Below are 26,202 nucleotides of genomic sequence, written 5' to 3'. Positions count from 1 at the left end.
GTTGCAAGTTCCCCAGAAAGAAGGGCTTCTTGACCTGCTAATCAGCAGAATAAAGCGAGCAGAGCCAAGTAAACTCAGGGTTATTGGCTATTGTTTGCAAACAATGCTTCAGAATGGTCGATGTACTGGCCTTTAAAGAATTAAGTTGATGAAATCCTAAAGTCAACACTGTCTTCACTGAGACTACGGCTTCTATAATGCTAAAATGCCAGTAAACATAAAGATATTACACAATGGGCATGAGGTATGGCATGTGGATGTTTCACCATGACCTCATAGGCCATGTTAAACTAACAATGTTAATAATCTTCATGGTGTTTTATTTTATTTTACAACTACTAAACATGGCACTGTTTTATGTTCAGTTTACTCATTTGAAAGAAATTTATTTGCTTGACACTTAATATTTGTTTTTAAAAATAAGGTACGAAAATGAAAATGAAAATGATAATTGATCTGCATAGATGCATTGTGTGTATTCCCCAGGAACTGCAAGTTCTTATAAAGTGCGCACAACTTTTACTGAAGTAATTACATTTGCATGTGACTTAAAAAATACCGAACATTCTGCAGTTTAACAGTACTAGCATGAATACAACTAAAAAAAAGGCCAGGCGTTTTATATTTTTCGGATTACGGACCCACTGATTGTCATTTTTGAGAAAAGATAAAAAAAACAATCAGATTTCCATATATTTTTTTCCCCCGCCAATAGCCGCGTAGTCAGTTATTTTATTTGTTATCATCACCTTTTAGTAAAAAACATTACCGTTGTAAACTAGTAAAGAGATACATAATTGATCTTTGTTGATCTCGAAGCCGAACATGAATAGCCTCCCTTGACAATTGTGTGTGTTGTAAGTGGTAGAATTTTTATTGTAACAAGGGGCTTTATTGTCACAAATGGTGGTCTTTTGAGCACAGAATATGTTAAAAAAAATTCATCTAGCTTTTCTTCTATTTTTTTCCCTCCTCCAACCCTGGACTTTGGGCTAAAAAATCCGTAATTCTGAAAAAAAAAAAAAAAGCCTGGCCTTACAAGGACCTCCCAATTGTTTCATATTACTATAGTTAATCTGTCATGCCTTAACTTTTGGGGTGAGTATAATTTCCTGCCAGGCCTCAAGACCCAAACAACTTTATTCCAAATATAATTAAAACATATGGATCAGTTTTCTTTCCACCGACCCAAACTAATTGGTTAGAACAAATCTAGAAACCATGAACTCAAAGTGTGGAAGGTTTATTATTGATGGACTTTTCCATTCACCTTTGTTGCTATATCAAAGTGGTCTTTTGTTCATTTGTGTCTTCATGGCTGAGTCTGTGGTGCTTGAATTGAGATGTTTGCCTGTTATTTGGGGGAGGCAGACGACAGAGAAACGCTCTGTAGACCACAGGAATACGTAATTGTACGTAAAAAGATATGAAATAAATATTAACCCATGTTTTCTTAGAGGCCTGAGGCCGAATATGAAACCGCCCAAAATTATTTTAAAAAGGCTGAAGGATACATGGGTCAATATGTTTCCAATTGTTTGTTTTTTTCAGCTATTTTTCTATTTTCCCCATACAGTGTATTCCTGTGTGTAGATATGCAACTGTTCAAACCAGAGAATAGGTCGTCTGTGATGGTCATCTGTTTTACAGGAATGTCGATCTTCAGCCAATTTACTCAATTTCTAGAATTCCCTGATTTGGCATGTCTTGAGGGTTGTTTTAGATTGTCTTTGAAATCAGGAGTGGTGGGGTTATATGCCAAGTGGTTGAACAGAAAGAAGAAAATCCAGCAAGAATTCTATGTTTGAGTTATATTTTTTCTTCAATTGAAAAAATGTCTTCAGGGATTGTCAGAGACAGCATCAGAAAAAGGAATGTTTATGGGTAGCCAAGTGGTTGAAGTGTTTACTCCTCGCACTGAAGGCCCTGGGGTCGATACCCACATGCACAATGTGTGAAGCATGTTTCAGGTGTACCCCGCCCTGGTATTGCTGGAATATATCTAAAAGCTGCGTTAAAACACACTGACTCTTTCAAATTGTCTCTGTGACCTAAGCTAGATGTGTTTGTTTTCAGGCTGGGACTGGTAACTCGGGTTGGGTGGGTACTGAGTAGGACCGGGGTACCCACAGGACTACCCAGACCTGTGGCTAGTCATGTGATATAATGTATAAGGACAAAAACTGTCTAGAACTACATGGTTACACTACAAGTCACTAATGTTTGCATTTCTATTTATATGCTTGGAAAAAAGATGAAGCATCTGTCTACTAGAACGTTTTATATTTGTATCTAAATACATTTTGCCAAGCCTACGGTCAAACTATTCCCAATCGGACATTTTGTACCCATCTCTTGAGACCTACAGCGGGTACCCGGGTAGGGTCGGGGAATAGGGGGATTGGTACCTGGGTAGTTAACTTGGAATTGTCCCAGCCCTAGTTTGTTTCTTGGTCAACAATCTCGGGATCCCAAGGGACTCGCCAGGACAGTTTGATCAGCGCACATGTCTGTGACTTTAGCCACTAGTCCAAAGTCAAGTAGAATTTCATTTGGTCTAGTAAACTTAACTAGTCTGTTATATTAAGACTAGAATGTACTGAAACTGATGCAAAGAGACAAGTACAGGCTGATGGACTCAAAAGTTTTCAGCACAGCTCAGTGTTTCTGTTATAACATGGTCGGTAAACTGAAAGGCTGACAGATCTTGTGTCTGGTATAAATATGTATGCCATTGGAGTTGTATGCTTTATCTGACTCGCCTCCGTGGTCTAGTGGTAGAGCATCCGCCCGGGGAGTGGAAGTTCCGGGGTTCGATCCCCAGCTGCGTCATACCAAAAGACGTTAAAAGATGGTACTTGTTGTTACCCTCTCTGGCACTTGGCATTAAGGGGCTAAAACAAGGACTGGTCGACTCGGAGTCAGTATACTGTGTCTGAGTGGGGTATTCATGTTAAACTGCGGCATGTTATCTCAGTGTGCTAGCACTATAAATCGGCATCAGTCCGGACTAGTACAAGCAGCCACACACACACATATACACGTCGCCATTTAAGTGCAATAATCTTGGACGTGACGTTAAACCCCATTTCACCTCACCTTTATCTGACTCATACAGTATATAGTTATCTTTTTGTCGTAAATGGATCGCAAACACGATCTATGAATGAATGATGAAACTCCGAAAGTCAGACGACATGCAGCGATAATTTTTCTGAAAAAGAAACATCAAAGCAACAATCAAACAGATGAATGATTGTCTTTGGTTTCAATGCTTTCAGCCCATTGGGAATCCAGTTTGGGTTATAATAGGCCTTGAGCAAACTATGCTGGCTATAAGAGGCCATGTAATGAATCTGTTGGACAGGCTCGGTGGCTTGGTTTATAGTGTTTCTTCGTACCCTGATGGTGTTACTGGATTGTTGCTCACAATATCGATCACTGGACTGTCTGGTCCAGACTCGATTCTTTGCAGACCGCTTTCATATAGCAGGAATGTTTCTCAGTGCGGTGTTAAACAACAAACAAACAATTTCTATGCTTTCATTGGGGTAGTTGCTCAATGTGACCACGCATGACATGGTTCAAGAGCATGATGACCAGTAAAAAGCAGGCAACACAGACAACTATCTGTTATCAAGTCTGGACCAGACAATCCAGTGATTGACATCATGAGCATCTATCCACGCAATTAGGATACGATGACATGCATCAACCAAGTCAGAGAGTCTGACCACCTGATCCCATTTGTCGCCTCTTATGACAAGCATTGATTGCTGAAGACCTGTTCTAACCTGTTCTTCACGAGTGGACAATTATTTATTTGAGAAAGATGCAAAATTTTGAAATGCAACTGACAAGCAAAATTTGGTAATGTCTAGTGATTGTGCTAAAGGCAAAAATTTTTACTTTATTTTATCAGGTTTTAACAAGATATTCTTCTGCATCATAACCAAATTTCTTTTTTATATCTTAAGACATTTTGTCAGCACCAAACCCATGCTTGTGGGGTTAACCTCCCTCCCTCCCTCCCTCACTCACTCACTCACTGGACCAAAAGCCTTTAGCTGTGCTTTTAATCTGTGTCTGCAGAATGCTCTTGTTGGAATAATATGATGTTCAATTTGCATGCTGAAAAAATAATAAATACAAATATGTAATAAGTATCTATACAATGTTTTATTTCAATAAGACATGCATTCTTGTCAAGGACGTGTACACAGTTTGTGATGGCGGGAACCACTGTTATTGGAGCCCCTATGCAGAAAGGGAGGTTCTCCATTCGAAATGCTTGATTCAGTAAACAAGGGCTGATTTTGGGGGGTGATTTAGATTCTTTAGAAACTCAGACCTATTTTGTATCATGTTTTACAAAAATGCTATAAAATATTTGATGTAAGGTATGTTTTTATAAACATTGTTTGATTTTTGTTACTACAAACTGATTAGGTATTTAATTCTAATTTCAACTCCTGGCATTTTGACCATAAAAATTTGTAAAATCATTAATTAGAGTGGTCTCACCTACCAAATGGTTAAAGTAAGTGAGTATGGTTTTACACCGCTTTAAGCAATATTCCAGCAATATCATGGCAGGGGACAGCACAAATGGGCTTCACACATTGTACCCATGTCAGGAATCAAACCGGGGTCTTCGGTGTGACGAGCGAACGCTTTAACCACTAGGCTACCCAACCGCCCCCCTAATGGTTCAAGGAAGTCTGACATACTACTCAAGTAGGTTAAGGATCTCCTGATTCTTACATATAACTGTACATGCTATAGTTAGTCTTGTCATGACATGACGTAGTAATATGAAAGAATCGGTCATCATGGCATGATAAACTATAGTAATATGAAAGAATCGGATGATCCTTAACTTTTTTTGAGTAGTATATCAAAATATGCAAGTCATACTCATCAGGTATTTTTAGTCAACCAAACCCTTGTGGCTGAAGCTTGATTCATGATCAGGGATATTCATGATCAGGGATGGAAATTAATCAAGAACGCCTGTGACTCTAAATAGTGATAACATATACAGTATATTGCCATGTGTAAGGTGAGGTGTTTATACCTAGAATTAGGGGGCTTTCAAGGGGGGGTGGGGTCATCTTATACACAGGGTTGAAGAGTTTTGATACCCCCCCCCCCCCAACACAAAGACATTATCGTGATCACATAACACTGGAAATACAATACCATGTCAACAAACCCGTACTGAGGTACACAAATTAATCATGTAAATACACTGTCTGGTTTTAAAAAGTGTTCATTGTATGTCTGGATTTATGTTTGTAACCTGTATCTGGCAGTAGCGATCGGCTGTACCAAAGTCCTATGATTATGGTAATTAATTTCTTTTAAATGTATATAGTAAGACTGCAACTGAAATAACACGATACTGGAATATATTGTTCCTGATAAAATAATAGTTTCAGATACAATTCTTCCGATCATTGTATAAAAATCTTTAAAGTTATATTATTGGTAATATTTAACCGAATCACCAGTAGCTTGGGAGAAAACGTGTGAACAGCTGATTTCTGTTTCCAGCTTTGCTTACAATTGAGTCAATACAATACACAGGGTAATCTTAATCTCTGCATTTTAAACCATGCCTCTCAGAACAGAAAATACAATTTAAAAGGTAAATCATCGTGTGTAGTGATGTTTTATCTCAAGTTTCAAATTTGTATTGACCAAGTTTACTTGTTATCACCTGTTTATTTACCTGAATTCGCTGAAGGGATACAATGTCATTTTTATCTGCGGAAGACAAACACAGTTTTATTGCAAATGTAGGGGTTGTGTATGCACTGGTGATGTGCTTCATTCCGATTCGCTTTATGGATGAGGTCTATAAATTAGCATCGATTTTGAAGGCTTTTACTGGTGGGTTGCCTTATAGGCGGGTCACTTTAAAGATACCCCCCCAAATTCTACTAATCCTTAGTGGTATTCACAAAACTGGTTCAGCTAGCGATCTAGTACTAAGTTCCATCCCTGCATGATGTGGTTCTGATATGTAGGAAACAGCAGAAAGTACCATCTTCTTTTATAAAGAAATCTAGTAAGAATGCTAAGAGTTGTATTAGTCATTTAAATGTCTTCAGGGATTGTCGGAGTCAGCATCTGAAAAAGGATTGCTTGGATAATCGGAACCACAATGTACACCTTAAACTATGAATACATAATTACAGAGTGAAATGTTCCAGAATAGAGAGAAAACTGAAAAAACAAACTGTTTCCGCCCCAAACCTGGAACAATAACACTGATCATTCCAGCATCCTGGAAACTAGACACAAACAGGACAATGGCTTCTATAACAGGAACAGTCTTATAGATTTCTACACACACCTTTGCATAATTCTTGTATGACACATGGACACGGAAGATATACACACTGCTAGCCCTAACCCCTGCAGGACTATCTAACCAATGGGTGTTAGAAGCTATGGCTAGATCTAACATGTCATAACACAGTTATCAGCCGTATTACATGTATACTACTCAAAAGAAGTTAAAGAACACCCCATTGTTTAACATGTTTAATGACAGATTAACTAGTAATATAAAGACTCACGGGTGTTCTTTAACTTCTTTTGAGTAGTATATTAGGCACCAACCATTTTGTGTAGGACACTGGAAATATTTCCCCTTAAGGCCAGATTATGTTCGTTTCTTGTTCTACGGATATATTTTGCGAGAAAATCCTGGTTGTTTGGTGGGAAAAAAACAAGGTTAAATAAGACAAGATTAATTTTTGTTTGATGGCGCTTTTGATATAATTAGTTTATCATTTTTTTTTTATTTGATAAATTTTGAAATTTAAAAAAAAGTCCTGCCCAACTATTATGTGGTTGGTTAACATGGTTAACAGTTTTTAGGCACACCCTGTTGTTACAAAAGATATTGTTTTGAAAATAATATTGTAAAATATCTGTCTTGAAGGATTCTCAGCCCTCATCTACATACTAATGTTTATGATCCATCTTTGTATCCTCAGTGCTAGTTTAATATGTGCTACACATGTACTGTATCCCTACAACAGCCTTTGATGGACTATAGTCATTAAATGGGTTCAAACAATTTCAAACAATTTTAAATGAATATTTAAGTACCATATTCTTTTTGGTATAGTGCACACTTCCCCCTCCCACAGCTGTCTAGAGGGGAGTGCACATAAATACATGCCACAATGAGTTTTAATGTTTTTTCCCCAATGCAAAGATATTACTGTGACAAGTGTGAGTAATTAACACTGGTAATACTATGTCAAGAAATCCTTGCTGAAGTACGCAATTTAATCCTGTTATTAAACTATTTGGTTATAAAAAGTCTTCATTGTATATCTGGAATTATGTTATCTACATATATTTCAGTAATTTAATTCAAAATTTCAATCACCATTGATGACGTTAATTTCAGCGAAATCATTTGTGAAGTGATCAATAGATCACAACAGCTCATTGTTATTTACAGCAACCACGGTTAGATTACAGCTATTGGCGCCTTGAAACAAACTTTAGTTGACAGAGAATGGATGCATATATCATAAATACCATACTTTCACTTGTTGAAAGTGATATTTGTTGTAGTTTGATGGTTGTGTATCAATATATCGTTTTTGCGATCAAACTGGCAAGACTGCAGGAAGTCTCAATGGTGACTGGTCAAATTGTTCCATATGTAAATAATATCCGGCAATAGGAATCAGCTGTACCTACTCTTGCTACACTTATGGTTATTATTTTGAATATATATATTAAAAGCTGCTACCAAAATGACACTGTATTTAAATTCATTATTCCTGTTGAAATAATAGTTTCAAATTCATGTAAAACAAATTCTGATCATTCTTTCAAAATTCATTTCTAGAATAGAGAAAATGTGTGTACAACTGATTACTATGTCCACCTTAGATTACGAGAGAAAAACCAAGGTATTTTTAATCTCTGCATGTAAAACAATGCCTCTCAGAACAGGAAATACAGTTTAACTGGTAACTTCTCATGTCTTGTCATGTATTTTTCTCAAATTTCATCTTTTTAATGACCAAGATGGTTCTTCCCTGAACAAGTGAAGGAATATGATGTATTTTTTTACTGTGCTTAAACAAACAATCTATTTCCAAAATACAAATCCCCGATTTGATTGCGAGTCATGCTTGGGTGCACACTGTACTCAAAAACATATGGTGCTAAAGAATTTCAGAATTGTTTTCGTGATAATATATTGATTCAAGATCTAATAATTTTTTAATTTGAAGTTTACACGATATACGGCTTTTCCATTGGACGAGAGGTTGGTCACATGACCGTGAAATTAACGTTCATAAGTGTATGAACGACACAATTTGACGTTCATACGTTTTTCACGAGACCGTGTTCTTTAAATGACGTAAACACTCTATGAAGGTTCATAAACACTCTATGAAGGTTCATACTCCAATGAACTCACACAAAGTGAAGGTCAATTCTTAATTGTTTTGCTGTCCATGTGATATGTACAGGCTGGTAAGAAGCTGAGATTTGGGCATTGGACAGGTCCTCCTTGGCCTTACTGGAGCAGCTGTATATCAAACTGGCCAATACTTTCCACTACCCAAGCAGATGGAATTAATCCAGCTTATTCAGAAGCCTTCAGATAAGGTAGAATTTATTGCAAGCTTAGGAGTTTGTGACCCACATGCAGGACTATGTCAAGATGCCCTCTCAGTGGACGATAAGTCTGTTCCATATTGTGCTAAAACTTGCTGAAATTGTGTGAAATGAGTTTCTTTATATATAATTTGCAAGTTATTAAAAAATAATGTATATGGTATCTTTACCAAGTTAAATTGGAAATGACTATGATGTGGCTTATTTTTTTTAACTGCGCTGCGTAATTTCATTGTTTATGGCTGATGCCGGGTTTTTTGGATAATGTCTTTTTTCTGTCTGCTCATCCATCATTACCGTGTCCACAACTTACCGTATGTCATCTTAGTAACAACACTGAAGATGCCTGCAGTTGTTTACTCAGGGGATAATCCCTGACAGGCATTTATCGTGGGGAATAGGGCAGAGGGCAGCTGGTGTTTTATTACCCGAACAGGAGGTTAGTAATAAAACTCTAAGTACCGAATTTAAGTATTCACAATGTCAAGATCAAGGGTGGTTTCACACATTCAACAATGTATGCAATGTTTTTGTAGGATTAACTGATATAGCAGAAACAGTATATGTATAATGTCTAAGAATCACAAGATATATAAACGCGGCAAATGTATCAGCCAATGAAAACAGTTGTCACCGCTGCGGCGGTAGCTTTAGGCCACGCCCCCAAATTAGTTTGTTTTGGAAAGTGGATTACTGAGCGTGTGATTTCAGCACTTTCACTTGGACATTTAAATACTTTCTACGAATATTATTGTTTTCGCAAAATGTTTTTCGCTTTACTTGCCCTTTACGTGATAATATATACTTCACTGTTGGGGAATACATATTGTGTATACCTGTTCTTATCAAATGATAACATGCTTTACTGTTGCAGAATACATATTGTGTATACCTGTTCTAATCAAATGATAACATGCTTCACTGTTAGGGAATACGTATTGTATATATCTGTTCTAATCAAATGATAACATGCTTCACTGTTAGGGAATACGTATTGTGTATACATGTTCTAGTTAAGTGATAACATTTACAGAGGAGAAAGCATGATAAATGATAATATAGTTGACAAAATATATATGGATCTTTCAAATCTCATCAGACTTAAACACTGACATCACATGTTGCTATGGTGAAACACCATTTTTTATATTTACAAATATAGCACAGTTCCAAGTATGGGTCCTTGTCCCACAAAGCCATTTCTGGCAGGACATAATTCTCACATACACTACCAGTAATATAATTGGCATGAATTGTTCCACATTCTCACCAATATTCATAACACTCCCAAACACTTGATTATGAATCTGTAACAAGAGACACACAGTTGCTTGTGTTAATCCAATCACAGGTTACATAACACTCTGCGGTTGTCGGGTAGTCACATGACTTTTAACCACTCATATTGTACGTTACACCAAGGTGCAGTTGAACTGTCTTTCCCATTGCTCCCGGGCAGGTGTCTTAGTAGAAGATGGGAATTTGTAAAATCAACAAAATGCACTTGGTCCATCCCAGAATTGAACAGAGAGGCTGTTCCTGACAAACAACGGCCAGTCATTGATCTTGATCTGTCCCATATGCTTAGAAGGAATTATGGCCATAATCCTAAAGATGGCCGCTATTGCACCACTGGAAACTTTCATTATTCCTTCAATGAAATCCACTTTCAGAATTTTCAAATCCTTTGGAAGAAATACCTTTGTCTTTTGCCCTGAGCATTAATTTATGTCATCCATTCTGGGATCTTATTTCGGTCAAACGGGAGACTCATTCCGTCTGTCGTAGTCATAATCATGTTCGTGGTCCAGCATTCCGTTGGAAACTGGGTCGTGTTCGGGCATCTTCTTCTCAGAATTAAAAAGCAGCAAAATTAATCTGGCTATTAACTCCATGAGTTCCATGATAGTCAGTACTGAAATCCCCATCCACAGTCCCAGAGTGCCGCCAATATCGGCAAACAGATCGGCCAGGCCATACGCTGGGAGCTGGCGAAACTCCACCACACTTAAATCCTCCAGGTAAATGTTAAGTCGCAATAAATTCTGCCGAATCAAGTTTGATGCTCTCTCGGTTTTCTCTTTCTCGGATAACGAGTAACTTTGTTTGATGATGTTCTCAGTTCTTGAATCATTTCTATCACTCTTCAACTTTGTAAGGTTGGCCAGATTGGAAAGATACGTATAAGCCTCATGCATAAAGTTTTGGTTTATTTTGTCTCCATAAAGCAATTGCAAGGCATTCAGCTGGTAAAACTCCAAGGGCCAGTACGAAAGCGACACCGATTTTTGAAATGTTGTCTCATGGCAAGGCTGGAAACATTTACACGATTTTTCATACGATCTGTCATGGGACATCTTTTGTATCAGTTCTTGCTCACACTTGAGCTTAGGGAGGTCTACGTGCCTTGTTTCGTTCGAGTTCATTGCCTTGTACATCAGATCCTTCCAATTGTCTATCACGCCACAGAAGGTCACATTTTCCGCTTCAGTTTCTGGCAGATCAGAAGACATGCAGCCACACTGACTCATGATGAGTCGCTGCTGACAAAGCTGCAAACATGAGAAGAACGTGTTCCGATACACCTGCGTTCCCAGCAAGTCATCGTTTGTGCAGTTTCCGTAGGGCTCCGACAGCCGCGTGTGCAATACGGCTTTCAATCCGATGGAGGAGGAATACCCAGGTGGAACATCAAAGCCGTGATTTACTGGACTTGGCATGGTGTTAGGTGCATGCACCACCACTCTGACTCCCGCACTGTGGAGGATGTTGGAATTCATATCATACAATCCGTAGGACCCCAATGGAGGATCGTCATTGTCAAGGGAGATAATCAAGGAGAGACCTTTTTGTGGTCCAGTTGCGTGCATCAGTAGCTTCTCCGCCATATCTCCTCCATTGAATGTGAAGCAACTGTAATAATTTCCATCGAAAAATGTTGTAAAATTGTGCACCGAACAGACTTCGTCACTGAATTTGCAGTTGATGAGAAAGTCGTTTATGTCATGGCTCATAAACTTGGCTTCTTCACCAAGATTCTCATAGAAGGCCCGGATAGACGTTAAGTGAGCTGCATGCTGATCATCAAAACGTAATTTTTCACTGCTCACAAAATTAATCCAAGAAATGAGTTCTGTGCTGTTTGATGAAAACAGAATGCGCATTTTGCGCCAAGAAATGGGTTCGATGTTACATACAGAAATGGACGGGAACTCCACGGGCATGCTCTCCTTGATCTCGGAGAGCTCCACCACCTGGAACTGTAGGTATTTCCTCACCAACAGGGACAGCTGGAGTGTTGCTGCTGTGAAACCCATGATCACCAAGAGGGCCCAGATCACCTTGCGCTTTGTGTCGTCGGACGTAACAATCTTTGCAAAGCCGTGAGCATTGCTCTCCGACCCTAACTCTGCAATCACGGAGAGGGCAGTGCGGTTTCTGTGGCGATGACGTTGCTTGACCATTCTAACAGGGTCGTTCAGAAGACCAAACTTGCCCACGCCTGAAAACTTCATATGTTCGCTTCTGTGACCTCTGAAAAATACAAATGTTATAAGGGAATTATGGAGTGTCATAAATGGAAGTGGAAGTGTGAATGTAAACAAAAGTTTTATGTCAGCAATATTCCAGCTATATCATGACAGCCTGTACATAACTGAGTCTGGATCAGACAAACCAGAGGTTGATATTATGAGCATCTTCCCATGCTGTCAACATTACTGATTGAAACTGATGCAGAAGTGACAGGCCTCTCACCCATAATTTTCTTTTTATGAAATCTGAAAAATGAAAGTCAGTTTGTAAACATTTTAATTTTGTTCTGCTGTAATGTAAAAAATGTACAATTTCCAAGGGCACCTTCTTCTGGAAAAAAATGATTTTATTAACTATTGAAACAATAAATTTTTTGGAAGTAAATTGTTCCAAATGCTGACTTTTATCATCAGCTTGCAGATTGATGCCAGCATTTGTAGCATTGGTGTCACTCATTTTCCTAATTGTAACAAGCCTCATTAGGAAGTTAAGGAGTTTTGAATTTTAAAAAAAATAAAATTTGGCTCCTGGATCTTGAATACTGCCCAAACAATCTGTAAGAATTAGGAAAAAACAAGTTGGAGAATTGAACTTACACATTACATTCTTAGTGACATGACTATTGTAGCTCCTGCACTTCAACACAAGCTAACGATAGTCAAAGCACTAGGATGGCATACACTGGTCACAGTGCAAGATAGCTTGCAAGATAGGCAAATAATAATAATAAAATATCCTCCAGACCCATGAGGAATGCAGGTTATAATAAGTCCCCAGCAACCCTGCTGGTTGGACATGGTTGGGTGGTCAGATTCAGGGACTTGGTTGCGTGTCATCGTACACCTTCAGTGTGAAAATGTTGCTCATAACATCAACCACTGGATTGGCTGGTCCAGACTTAATTTTTTCTTTGTTCTTTTGTTCTTTTGTTGTTTAAGGCCGCACTCAGCAATATTCCAGCTATATGATGGTGGTCTGTACATAATCGTGTCTGGACCAGACAATCCATCATTGACATCATGAGCATCGATCCACTCAATTGGGAAACGATGACACGTATCAACCAAGTCAGCAAGCCTGACCACCAGATCCTGTTATTCGCCTCTTACGACAATCATAGTCACCTTTTACGACAAGCATGGGTTGCTGAAGACCTATTCTATCCCGGATCTTCACAGGTCACTTGATTATTTACAGGCTCTGGAATATTGCTGCGTGCATTGTTAAACAACAGACAAACAAATCGTTTCCTCATGTGGAGCACACTTTATGACATAGTCAGTACTGGAGTCGCCTTATTCTTGAGTGTGGAATAAGAAATATCAGCATTTGTGGAAAATAAAACAAGTGGGCTATGATAGCCAAATAACAACTACAACACATGGGTGTTGCATGGGAAGGGGTGTTTTGACAGCCTTATGTTTGTTGATTGATGAACTGGGAGATAAGGTCCATCTCATAACAACTTAGTCACATTCTAAATCTGGCAATGTTGTTGCTTCTCTAGAGGTATGACTGGTGATGCAAAATGCAGCTGAAATCAAACTCACTCCAATAGAATACAACTGATGGCATCAATAAATATGATACAACTGAGACCTAGTAATAGCGTGGTCTAGCGAGTAGAGCGTCTGCCTGGAGAGAGGAAGATTGGTGGTTTGATTCTTGGACGTTAAAAGATGGTACTTGTTGTTACCCTGCCTTATGCTCAGCATTAAGGGGATAAAACAAGGACAGGTTGACTTGGAGTCATTTGCCTGTGTCTGTTGGGTATCATGTTAAACTGCGACATGGTATCTTGATGGGCTAGCACTATAAAACGAGCATTAGTCCGGAGTAGTACAGGCATGCACGTCGCTATAAGTGCAAGAATCTTGAACGTTAAACACGGTATCACCCCATCTCACACAATGGATATGTGTTAACCAACAAAGACATGGAAATGAGGATCTGATGATCTGTCATAAGTACTATGGAACAATTAATTGCTATTTTCAAGGGAACTGGTACAGTACGTCAGCTACAATTATTGCCATTATGCCATCAAGAAGTACCTATGCTTCTGCACTAATTCATCCAGTGGCTTGTTCCATTGGACTGACTGGTATTCCTAGCGAATGTCAGTGGCGTCTGCTGGTGGGGGGTCACATTTGCTGACCGCGTTTTCAGAACAAGTTTGGCTAATGTCTCTGCCACCATTGTTTGTTCTATCCTTTTGAACTTACATAGTGATGCCAGACCAAAGTATGGGTGGTGGTGGGGTAGCGTTGTGGTTAAGGTATGTGCTCGTCATGCTTAAGGCCCGGGTTTGATTCCTGGCATGGGTACATTGTGTGAAGCCTATTTCGGGTATTCCCTGCTGTGATATTGCTGGAATATTTATAAAAATGGGTAAAACAATACCAATCACTCAGACCAATGTTTTATCTTGTTTTGCTGATTTGGTGTTCCAGGAGGCAAAGTGGAAAATCTTAAAAAATAATTCAGAGTGTGTTTGGTTCAGACACATATTTTATTGTTAGGAAGGCTAACAAAATGAAACAAGAATCTTCTTTAGTCGCATTTGATTTGGATAATATACATATACGACTGACTAATGCTTTGTCTCTGAAAATGTATAGTTTTGATAGAAACAAACAGAACCATATAATTAAAAAGGAGCCCCCATCTAACTGTTAGATGGACCTGTGGACAATCTAGACTTGCTTCATTTTGGGCTAAAGCATTACAGGTTCAGGGACAGACTTTGTCAATGAGGGCCTAATTTTTTTTTATAATTTCAAAAAAATTTTAATTCTTTGAATGTCATGTTTCCACACAGTGAATCTTTTGTTGCAGACACATCAGTTTTAAAGAATACAAATAAGTCAATCCTAAAGGTTCTTGTTATTTTTTCCCCACCCATTTGAAATTACTGTTAGGCGCATCCATGAAACATTGAAATAATTTGGTCTTGCTTTAGATGCCTTTCTTATGAAGCTTTGATACTGGTTTCAGTGCCGGTAACATGATCTATATTGACTTATAATTAACATCTGAAGAAATAATGTGATGGAAGGAAATATTGCACACTGTGAGATTATTCTTTGTTTTTTTTTCTATTTCCACAAACATGTCAGTCTGTCTTGAGAGAGTGTTTTGTTCTGCTTGAATCATAGCACATCTCCTATAAACATGGAAAGACAAATGAAGCGAAAAAAGGGCAACTTCCAGGTTTATTTGTAACAGAGAGTAAGACATTAATGAGTGACGAGACTGGTAATAATAGTACTCCTACAATGCTGGACTCTGTACAGAGAGATGCTCAAACTCAAAGCCCATTATTATAGTACTGGAAATGAGTATTTATAATTCACCAAATTCCATACATTTGTGTGTGCTCGAAGCCCTACACCATTATTACCCTGGTCAATTGATCAGTGTGGTCTTGAGTGACATTCTCAGCTCCCTGGGGAGCCCCCAAGGTGCTTATGAGACGCTTGGAGGTTAACAGTCACTTTACCATCTCATCCTACCTGAGGAACCCTCAGCTGAGTAAATATTACATAGGCCAGTGGATTGGAATGGATCAATGTGCATTTCTATCCTCAGATTCCTGGGAGATATACCCAAGCTGACAGTTTGACTTCACTTGTAGGTTAAGTCATCGTACGGATGACCAACAAGGTTGTGATATCCCTGTGGGGCGGTCAGGTATTCAAGTGGTTAAAGTGTTCGCTCGTCACGACGAAGGCCTGGGTTCGATTCCCGACATGGGTACAATGTGGGAAGCCAATTTCTGGTGTTCCCCATCCTGATATTGCTGGAATATTGCTAAAAGCGGCGTAAAACCATCCTCACTCACTCACTCACTGATATCCTTGCAGTGTTATCAACATTTACTCACTCAATGCACCTGTGAAGATCCGGGGTAGAATAGGTCTTCAGCAACCCATGATTGCCGTAAAAGGCGACTATGCTTGTCGTAAGAGGCAACTAACGGGATTGGGTGGTCAGGCTCGCTGACTTGGTTGATACATGTCATCGTATCCCAATTGTGTGGATCGACAACAAAGTCTAGTGATGAACACATGTTATCACTTAACAGTTTTATAACAAAGCTTTGCTAATTCCATAAATTGTGCAGATCCTGGAGTTCGGAAAGGGTGCTTGTAATACACATCCTCTAAAGTTTTTATTCCTTGCCTTTGACAGTTGTGAGCTTTATTATTCACCTAAGCTGACCTTCACTTGCAGTGTTCCATTCAGCAAGGGAAGTACTATCTCATCCATTTCTCGAATACCTGCTGTCATCCCTTCAAATGTACATTTATGAACAGTGAATCTTCTAGATTAATTGATTCCAATTTGTCAGGAAACCTCTTGAAATCCTTCGCTACTTTGTCTAATCTAAAGAATGAAGCTTGATATTTTGCATTCTAAAGCAGTTGTTATGATAGTAAGCTAGGTTAATCATTCATAATCAGTTGTGAGGTAAACCTCTTATAAAATAAAAGTAGTTGTCAGCCACTACAACCTGCAGTAGGTAACGCCACAGAGGAGGTGCACACCTGGCCAAGCCATGTGATTACAACCAGGATGCTGCCTATCTACACGTGAGCAGTAAATTAGTTAAAGCAGCCTTGTGCTCTCTTACGGAGGCCCTCTGATATCCCCTGTGTGGTAATTGTTGGATGATAAGAGCTTTGGAGATAGGAATATGATTCCCCGATTTCATGTGTTTCCAGTGATGGATTGAAGGCCCTCCTGGGGATTAGGGGGAAGTTTGGGGAGGGGCTAACATGGTCAGGAAGACCCCTGGGAGGAGACAGGCAGGTGGATTACCTGAGAGATTGCTTGAATATGAGGCAGGTGACAGGCATGCTATGAGGTTTGGAGAAGCCAAACATGTTGTTTTTATATCTTTTTGGTTGTTCTAACATAACATAACAACATAACAGTTCTAAGGAAGAGGTCCATATTCCCTCTCTTTAGACCTTACTTTACAATCCATGAAGATTTGGGGGTAGAATAGGTCTTCAGCAACACATGCTTGCCGTAAAAGGCGTCTTTGCTTATCGTAACAGGCCACTAATGGGATCGGGTGGTCAGGCTTGCTGACTTGGTTGAAATATGCCATCGTATCTAAATTGCATAGATTGATGCTCATGGATCAATCACTGGATTGTCGATTATTTACAGACTGCCATCATACAGCTGGAATATTGCTGAGTAGGGAATTAAACAACAAACTAACAAACAAACAAAAAGAATTTATGGATGTCAACTTCTTTATTATGAGGAACACAACATTTTGGAGGATGTACTTACTCCTCATCATTCACCTGATGAAGGAGTAAGTATACAAGTACTCTGAAACATTGTATTCCTCAAAATAAAGAAGTTTACATCCATAAATTCTCTTCTTCTCTATGTGTATCACTTTTATGCCTTTCAAAGACATAAGAGTTCAAGCAATTCCAAGTTAAACATCTATCTCTCGTTAGTATGCCTCTGAGTCTTTGATGTAGAGGTATTTATTTTTACTCCAGTGGGAAACAGTTTTCCGAAGTTGAGAAAAATTATGTTTTCATTGCTGTGAACATAACACTTGATATTTCACTGCAGTACACATAACACTTGGACGGAACTATTGTCATACAAGAGTTACCCCTCTGCAAATTGTCTCCCTTTATCAAAAATATCTAGCCCCTACACAAACTGTTGACTTCTTTTTTACATTAGTTCCACATGGACAAGGCAAAATAATGACAGATGTTTTTTTATGAAGTTAATGTCTTTTTTTGGCCGTTTGTTATTTTCTTGAAAATGTTTTGTTATGAACTGTAAATTTTGCGTTTAACTCGTCATATATATCATGTTTCTCTCATCTCGTGATGGGGGAAGCACTCGTGAGAATATCTCCTTTCAACCCCTCCCACACCCCCATCGCCTTATTTCACTCAACACATGAAATATCCTCCATATATCACTGAAGATCATGAGGATGTATACATGATGCAGTGAACTTCAAGTGAACTTACATTTTATAAATAATTATATATGATGTTTATGATGTATGGTACATGGAAATAATTAAAAAATGATACTAGATATACATACATTAGACTTTCAATTAAACAACACTCCAAGTTTGAAAGTCTTGAAAAAAATGGATGGGTATTTTCTTCGTGGATTCAAAATTTGCTTATGGATAATTTCGACTGGTTTGACTTGTGTTCGGTGCTATTCTTGCTGAATCGGAGGATCCATGAATGAGAAGCCGTATATCATTACAAACGTATCCAATGAAGAGCTGCAGCCAAACTGACACATGTTTCGTTGTTGATTAACGCATGTACAACTTGAAAGGGAGAAGCTATTGGTCAACATCATACAATAAAAAACTACATAGTATCCCTTCAGATAATTCAGCTAAATGAATTGGTGCTAACCCTGATCAATAGAAATGTGGAATTCAGATAAATTATCACTAAAACTGATGATTTACAATTAAAATTGTATTTTCTGTTCTGGTAGCATTGTTTTATATACAGCAATAAAGATGACCGTGTGTATTTTCCTGTAAACTCACCTGGTAAAAGCAATCAGCTGTATACACATTTTCTTCCAATCTACCAGTGATTTGGTTAAAATATATAAAAAAAAATATAACTTCAAAGGATTTTGATGAAATGATCAAATGTTTAGTGTCTGAAACTATTATTTTATCAGATATAAAATATTCCAACATCAAGTTATTTCAGTTGCAGCTTTTACAATATATGTATAAAATGATAATATCCATAAGTGTAGCACTTTGGAACAACTGATTGCTGTTGACGGATTTGTTTTACGTTTGGAACAATTTGATCAGTCACTGTTGAGACCTTCCGCATTCTTGCTACAGCAAATGAATGAAAAAAAATGCAAATATAATGCAAATATAATAATTACAACCGGCAAAAGTTATATGTATAATATCAAGCAATTGCCTTGTCCGAGGAATGTATCCGCAGATATCCACATAAAGGAACAATATCCCATACATCTAAAGCTGTACAAAGAAACTTGTCTGATGTCACATGTCTTTGTAACAATCTAATATTTTAAAATATATATGGTGTTTCGGGATATTATGACCCGTGACCACATATTTTTGTTGTTGGGGTGTTTCACATAGGTGTCAAGTCTCATTGGTCAGCTGAGATAGCACACATGACAACTATGTTCATGATGTCCACGTTCCGTGAAGAGTTAAGCGTAACTCATACGGGTCGGCCTGTCGTTACGACCTGCCGATTTCCATACATTGTACAACATTGGCTGTAACAAATATCAACTAATCGATTTGCTGCCACTCACACGATTCGATCTTCCGATTCAGTGTCAATCTCATGATATCTCACGGTAATTTGTTTCCATGGTATCAAAATGTCTGAAGAAGACGTGGCAGCAGTCATATGCTGCGCGATATTATGTGAAGAAGACGAGGGGCTGGAATCTCTGTCGCGACATGGAGCATACAACTAATTAAAGAATTAGAAATGGAGGATGATCAGCCTTATTACTTTTTTCGCATGAGACAGGAAAGTTTTGACAATCTCTTGACAAAAATCCAGCTAAAGATCCAAAAACCTCTATTTATCATTGTTTATAGCCACTGTTATGGTCCTATAGATACAAATGTACACAGAAGAAATAAATATGAAGTTCATTATCTTTGAACATGTCACTGTACTTGCTAACCTACATGTTTGCCTCACAAACTTTGGAACTTCTAATTACAGGTTTCTTGTTGAAACTGGCAGATTAAAATGTTATTAAAGAAGAGAGAAAGCGTATATTGTGCAGAAATGCAGTTGGTGACGAAATGCATTTTTGTTGGAATGTCCCAATTTGTCATGTTAGAAATGAGTTGCTACCAGATTTCTTCTGTAAAAATCCTACCACTGTTAAATTTTCATATTTAATTTCATGTGATTTTAATTCCTTACTAATGAAACTGGCATACTGTTTTAAAAAGGTACACTCCATAAAAACATGTTGCACCTTTCTCTGTTTAACCGTTGTGATTTATGAGAATAAACTTAGACAAAAATTTGAACTACCGGTTAGTACCGTGTAGCGCATAGCGTGTTGATAGCTGATTGCTAGCAGCCAGAGTACAGTGATCCACAGCTGGTGTGTTTAAGCATTTGTTTGTCTAGTTAAACCATTACCGTATTCCACGTAATAAGCGCCCTGGGTGCTCTCAAAATTAGAAATAGTGGGCTCTTATTAGATAATTATTTTGGAGAAAAAAAAACAGAGCTGAAAGATCACAAATTTCATGGTTTATGCTGACAGCCTGAAATGTTTATATACGAGAGATATATTTCCAGAATTTAATTGCCCATAATTAAGGTGTATATAACACACGAGTGCATATTATAGGCGAATAAATAAGTCTTATGTACATTGATCAATCAGAAGGGGTGCTAATTGGGATTGTTCACTTGCCAATATATTGGCAAAAATTGCTGTTGGCCCTTATTAGAGCGGGGCGCTTATTACATCGAATACAGTAATTTGTAAAGTGACTCTGGGAATCAGGAAGATTATCTAGCTATTAGGAATTCCTGCCTAGGTGATTCTAGTTATCAGGAGGTCAGTTGATAAAGAATGAAGGATTCGGTTGGAATGTATCTGGGTTTTGTTAGGTCTTGACCCTGCATGGGTCAATTGATTCAGCCTTCTGCACATCGAGCAGTATCTTCTAATGGCATGCATAGGAGAGCCTGAGTGGGCTGCATGTCGCCACTCTCCATGCTCTGAAGGCTGTTTGACTTAATCACCAGTTCAAGTCACATCAGGGGTGGTCCGTCCACCTGTGGCAGAAGCCAGGGTAACCTGCTGATAGATCCCATGTTCACCCAGAGTGGATGTTTGGTGTAGTGGCTGTGAATCTGTGTTAGTTTCATCAAAGTGGTAAATGTCTAAAAAAACTGAGATACTGTTCAAAGTGGAATTAATACAACTCTCAGGTGCCCCCCCCCCCCCCCCCAACCCCGAAGGAAACAACATCATAGAACATTTATCCATTGAAAGCAACACGCCGAAGACCGGCCAGGTTCAATTCCCGACATGGGTACAATGTGTGAAGCCCATTTCTGGTATCCCCCGCCGTGATATTGCTGTAATTTTGCTAAAAGCAGCGTAAAACCATACTCACCCACTCACTCACTCACTCACTCACTCACTATCCATTGAAAGCACTCACTATCCATTGAAAGTAAGTTTATATATTAACTGTGTCCAGTTCACATTTTATAATTGTTTCACCTGGTAGCTGTTGTCAGCAAGAAAGACATACATGCACCCAGTTGTAGGAGTATAGCACCAATTAAAACTCTGCTAATGGCACTTTGAACCAAACAGTCTTTTAATGAACAACAATTTTTTAAATTTCTGTAATCATTTTCTTATGAACATTATTTTCATCAAAAAGTTTTGGTTCACCTATTGTATTAATCACATCCTGGCATATTTAGAATTTCATAAACAAAAACAAGGATGGTCTTACCTATAGAAAGTATAAGCTTGTATCCTGAAAAGCACATTTCAATGATGTGACCATGAAATCTTGGCAACTGCAAATATTTCTGACAGCTAGAAATGGGGCTTTTTATGATATAAGGGCAGTCAGTATATATAATTCCATGTCATCTAGTGCAGGTCCTTGTCAGGATGGGGTTCAGAAGATATTGGTACAAAGGTAATCTCAGAATATCTGTCCAAACTCAGCATCACCAGATCTATTTTATGGGTGAACTTTGATGATTTTGTGTAATAAAAAGGGACACAAGTTTGTTTTGTGTGTTTGAGTATCTGTCAGAGTGACACTTTATGTACAGGAACACAAACTGTGGCTGTTTGATGCCGGCGCTGGCGGCCGAGCACATCACACTGTCTCCTATACTGATAAGGGCCTTTGGGTCAAAACAGCAATCCGCATCAAAACACTATATTCTGTCATTTAAAGCCTTGTAAAACTTTTGTTTATAGAGTTTGTGGATTATTTAGTCAATATTTCATCCATTTGTAACCCTTTGCAATCTGATAACATTTGTTACTTTTTGAATTTCGTCTTGTGTAAAAGCTCTTCTTGCATTGCAATGTCTGCAAGCATTTCATGAACATTTTGGATATTCATGTTGTTTTCAATGTATTTGTTATCAGAACTTGAAATGCATTGCATGAATATAACTTGCTTGTTAGTTTTGGTAATTTTCAGCAGGACGTATGTATGTTTCTGGAACTTTCTGTCATGATAAATGTCAACAAATCTGTTTTAAACACTGCAAGATGGTATCACATTTGTTGTACAAAACCTACACACCTGCCATGTGTAGCAGGTGTGAGTGTGTGTGCTTTTTTTACCAACTGAACAGTATCTCATGTCATAGTGTGTAAGCATCGTGTGGGAGGAAAGCCAGAAGTGATGCATGTCTCAGAGAGTTTGCACTTTTCTGAAGCAAAGGAGCACGGGTATGGTGCTGACAAACTGCGAATAGTAACTAGTAATTTAGATATCTTGGTTGGTCGTTTTACGCCGCACTCAGCAATATTCCAGCTATATGACGGCGGCCTGTAAATAATCCAGTGATTGACATCATGAGCATCGATCCACGCAATTGCAGATAATTTACAAAATATAAACTAACATCTGAAACTGAGTGAATGTTTGGGAAACTATATCCCAAATGAAGCAAGTCTTGATTTTCCTGAGGTAAATCTCCCATCTCACTGGGGCTCAGTGGGGACTAGTACAAGCAGCCACACACACATACACACACACCATGCACATCGCTATTTAAGTGCAATAATCTTGGACGCGACATTAAACCCCATTTCAACTCACCTCACCTCATCACATTAGGTCGTACAAAAGAGTAGATGATAATGAGAATCTAGGAGACAGGTTGAAGTGTATTTCTGGTACATCGCTTAAAACATAATGGGCGTAAATCTGAAGAAAAGTCACAGACCATCGTATGTGAAAGTTGGTGGACTTTTCAGCTGGTGAACAGCTGTAAGGAGGCTGCATGTGAAGTTCTAAAGCTCCTCCTGACAGACATGTAGTCAGACAGACAGACAGTTTATTCAGTAAGAAGGCCATAGGCCCATAATACAGACAATGGTTGATTGCATGAACTACGTAGGCCAAGGAAGTAGTCGATTTAAGTTTCTCTTAGCCGTTGGACTTTATATAGATATAAACATGTGTTATATACAACATCAAAGTTTTCTGATGAAATAATTTCAGTAAAAGATGTTACAGTTTGAAACTTGATATACTGTTTAAGATACATATTTCTTAGGGCTGAATAACGCTCACATACAAGTAAAACATGAAATTCATCTTCAATAAAAGATATACGTTTTTCTATACAATATTTACATAATCGTTCAGTGTAGTGGACTTTTGTGTATCTCCCCAAGTCAACTGCAAGTTTAAATTTGCTACATCTGAAACGAGTCATACATATTCTCAGATGTACTGGTATGGGGAGTGTAAGATATTTTTCTACATTCAACAGGGATTTAAAATGTTTATAATAAAAGGTATCAGATATACTATTGATAGAACTACACAATGATTGTTGAAGGTTATCAAATAATCTTTGCTTAAAAAGATGAATAAATACCTTCACATTGCCAACATCTTGTGTTAACCATACATATCCAAAACCTAATTTAAACAAAATATTCTTAATGTGAGTAGACATGGAGTTGTAATGGTGGAAACAAAATGTACATTTGTAAAGTTCATCCGACTCAACTGTGATGATGAGCCAAAATGTAAATCAGGTAGCTAGCCAGTTTTCTTCAGGGAACTGTTACACAACTGCATACATGAGTAAAAATTGTTATCATTAGTATATAGTTTCATTGAAGAAGAGTTCATGTTTGCTGCAGTATCAGTTCCCATGAAGACCATTTTACATAGGAAGGGTGAAAAACGTTCATAATGATCAATATGGATAGTCAAAGAAGCTGTTGTCATTGATGTGTGGATTTGTCATGTTAGTGTCAGAATAAAAAATAGATTCCTTTTTTGCACCACTAGACAAAATGATTACGGTTATCCAGTTCGTCAGTGCAGTTGGTCTAAAATCACGTGAAACATGAAACACTGGGAGGTAAACATGAGCATGGAGTCTACCTGCAGACTATGGTATAACACTCATATTACAGATTGACAGACCATGGTATGACTCTCATATTACAGATTGACAGACCATGGTATGACTCTCATATTACAGATTAACAGACCATAGTATGACTCAGTTTGCAAAGTAACAGACCAGGGTATGACTGCCATATTTCAGACCAATAGACCATGGTATAACTGCCATATTGCAGACCAATAGACCATGGTATAACTGTCATATTGCAGACTAACAGACCATGGTACAACTGTCATATTGCAAACTGAGTCTTCACAGCCTGGAAATTGAGAGGGGGGGGGGGGATACTCCAACACTCCAGTTGAAAATAGGTTCTGCCCGCACTGTGACTGCCATTCCGTGGAGTATGAGGAACACTTCCTGCTCTCATGCCCACTGTATACAGACCTTAGGAGAAATCTCATCTCACTGATAGAAATAGGCAACCCTTCCCAGACTGATAAAACCAACCTCCTAAAACAATTTATGAACCCACCAAAAGAATAGTCAAGTCTTGTTGCAAGAAAAGTATTCCACATGTTTAAACTGAGGCCATGAGAAATTCTATTCTAGTCTATCAATGCAGTATCAACACTAAGTGTACGCTGCCAGTCACCTCATGATATACATAAATGTAAATGATGTAAATGAAATAACATGTAATACCTCTATGTATAATATACATCATGTACATCCACCTTTCATGTCTATAATTACTGTAAACAGGGAATTTTTTTGCGACCGTTTTATTATTGCGAGTTTTGGGAACGAGACTCAATCGCAAAAATTTAAAACACAAAAATAAGTATAAATAATACATACATACTTTATTCATTGCAACACGTCATCAAATGTTGAAATCATCAACCAGAACCAGAAGTTACTCTATAAGTTAAAAACACAAATGAATGCAGAATGGTCACACAATACATCACAAATGACAGTGTAAACAGACCAATTAGTGTCACTGTTACCTCGCTTGATTGCGTCAGTGTCCTTTGCAATTTTGTCCACACAGGAAACAAGCCATCTTGCGTGAATCAGTTTCATGACACTGGTCAACTTTCTGGCCAACTCAGATTAACTAGCTTCGGAGAGAAGCTGTCTATTGTTTGGTAATCGAGGGGTCATCTCAACACAGCAACTCGCAAAAATATCTCGTCGCAGTATTGTCTTTGGAGTGGTATTCGCAATATTTTAACGGCGCAGAAATAAAGCTGTTTACAGTATATACATGTCCATATGTAGATCGTTTGTACCCTAGCCTACGAGGATGTTCTGTTCAATAAAAATTCTTGATTCTTGATTCTTGATTCTTGACCATGGTATAATGACTGTCATAGTGCAGCCCACGGTCAACATATTGCCACAATATGACACAACAACAATGCCTAATGTTTCTTGATACACAGATTACAATGCTGAGCAGTGCTGTGTCGTGCATGCATCAGTAATGGTGAGATCTCCTCTCACAGTATAAGTCGGCAGTGCTCCTGGAGCCAGAAATGTGAATGTGTATTGATGACTGACTTCTTTGTCTTGATAAGAATCAGATTCATTTCTCTCCATTGGCCTCATACATGTCTTCGGGAGCTGTGTTGTCTGAAGCTGTTGTTCAGATTGGACAAATTGCGGGTTGGAATGAAACCGGAGCAATGGTTGAAATATTTGACCCCGATATTCCAGTGATCACCAGAGTTCACTGGAGGTAATATCCTGTATTGTGTCATGAACATGTGGAATAAATAAATACAGAATTAGAAAGCTAAATCCTTGGGGCCACAGGAAATATATCAAGTTGTCCAATAATGGA

General features: G+C 38.3%; 2 protein-coding genes across 4 annotated transcripts in view; one reads left to right on the top strand and one right to left on the bottom strand.

Annotated features, from left to right (window-relative positions):
* The window catches only part of LOC139445176 (integrator complex subunit 13-like), a 444,879-nt gene that overhangs the window by 36,179 nt on the left and 382,498 nt on the right, over positions 1–26,202 (top strand). The window lies entirely within an intron of this gene.
* LOC139445175 (FMRFamide-activated amiloride-sensitive sodium channel-like) overlaps positions 9,749–26,202 on the bottom strand; it is a 315,161-nt gene continuing 298,707 nt past the window's right edge. For 2 of the 3 annotated variants that reach the window (XM_071226296.1, XM_071226297.1), the window contains exon 2: positions 9,749–12,198. In XM_071226296.1, the coding sequence (XP_071082397.1) occupies positions 10,422–12,198 (1,777 nt within the window). In that variant the 3' untranslated portion in view covers positions 9,749–10,421. Of the gene's footprint in view, positions 12,199–13,322; positions 13,382–26,202 lie in introns of those variants that run through there. The other variant, XM_071226298.1, reaches the window with a different exon arrangement.

Source organism: Haliotis cracherodii, unplaced genomic scaffold, assembly GCF_022045235.1.
Source record: "Haliotis cracherodii isolate W230 unplaced genomic scaffold, xgHalCrac1.p SCAF_6, whole genome shotgun sequence".
In the NCBI taxonomy this organism is placed as follows: Eukaryota; Metazoa; Mollusca; class Gastropoda; order Lepetellida; family Haliotidae; genus Haliotis; species Haliotis cracherodii.
This window is presented reverse-complemented; position numbering and strand designations above follow the sequence as displayed.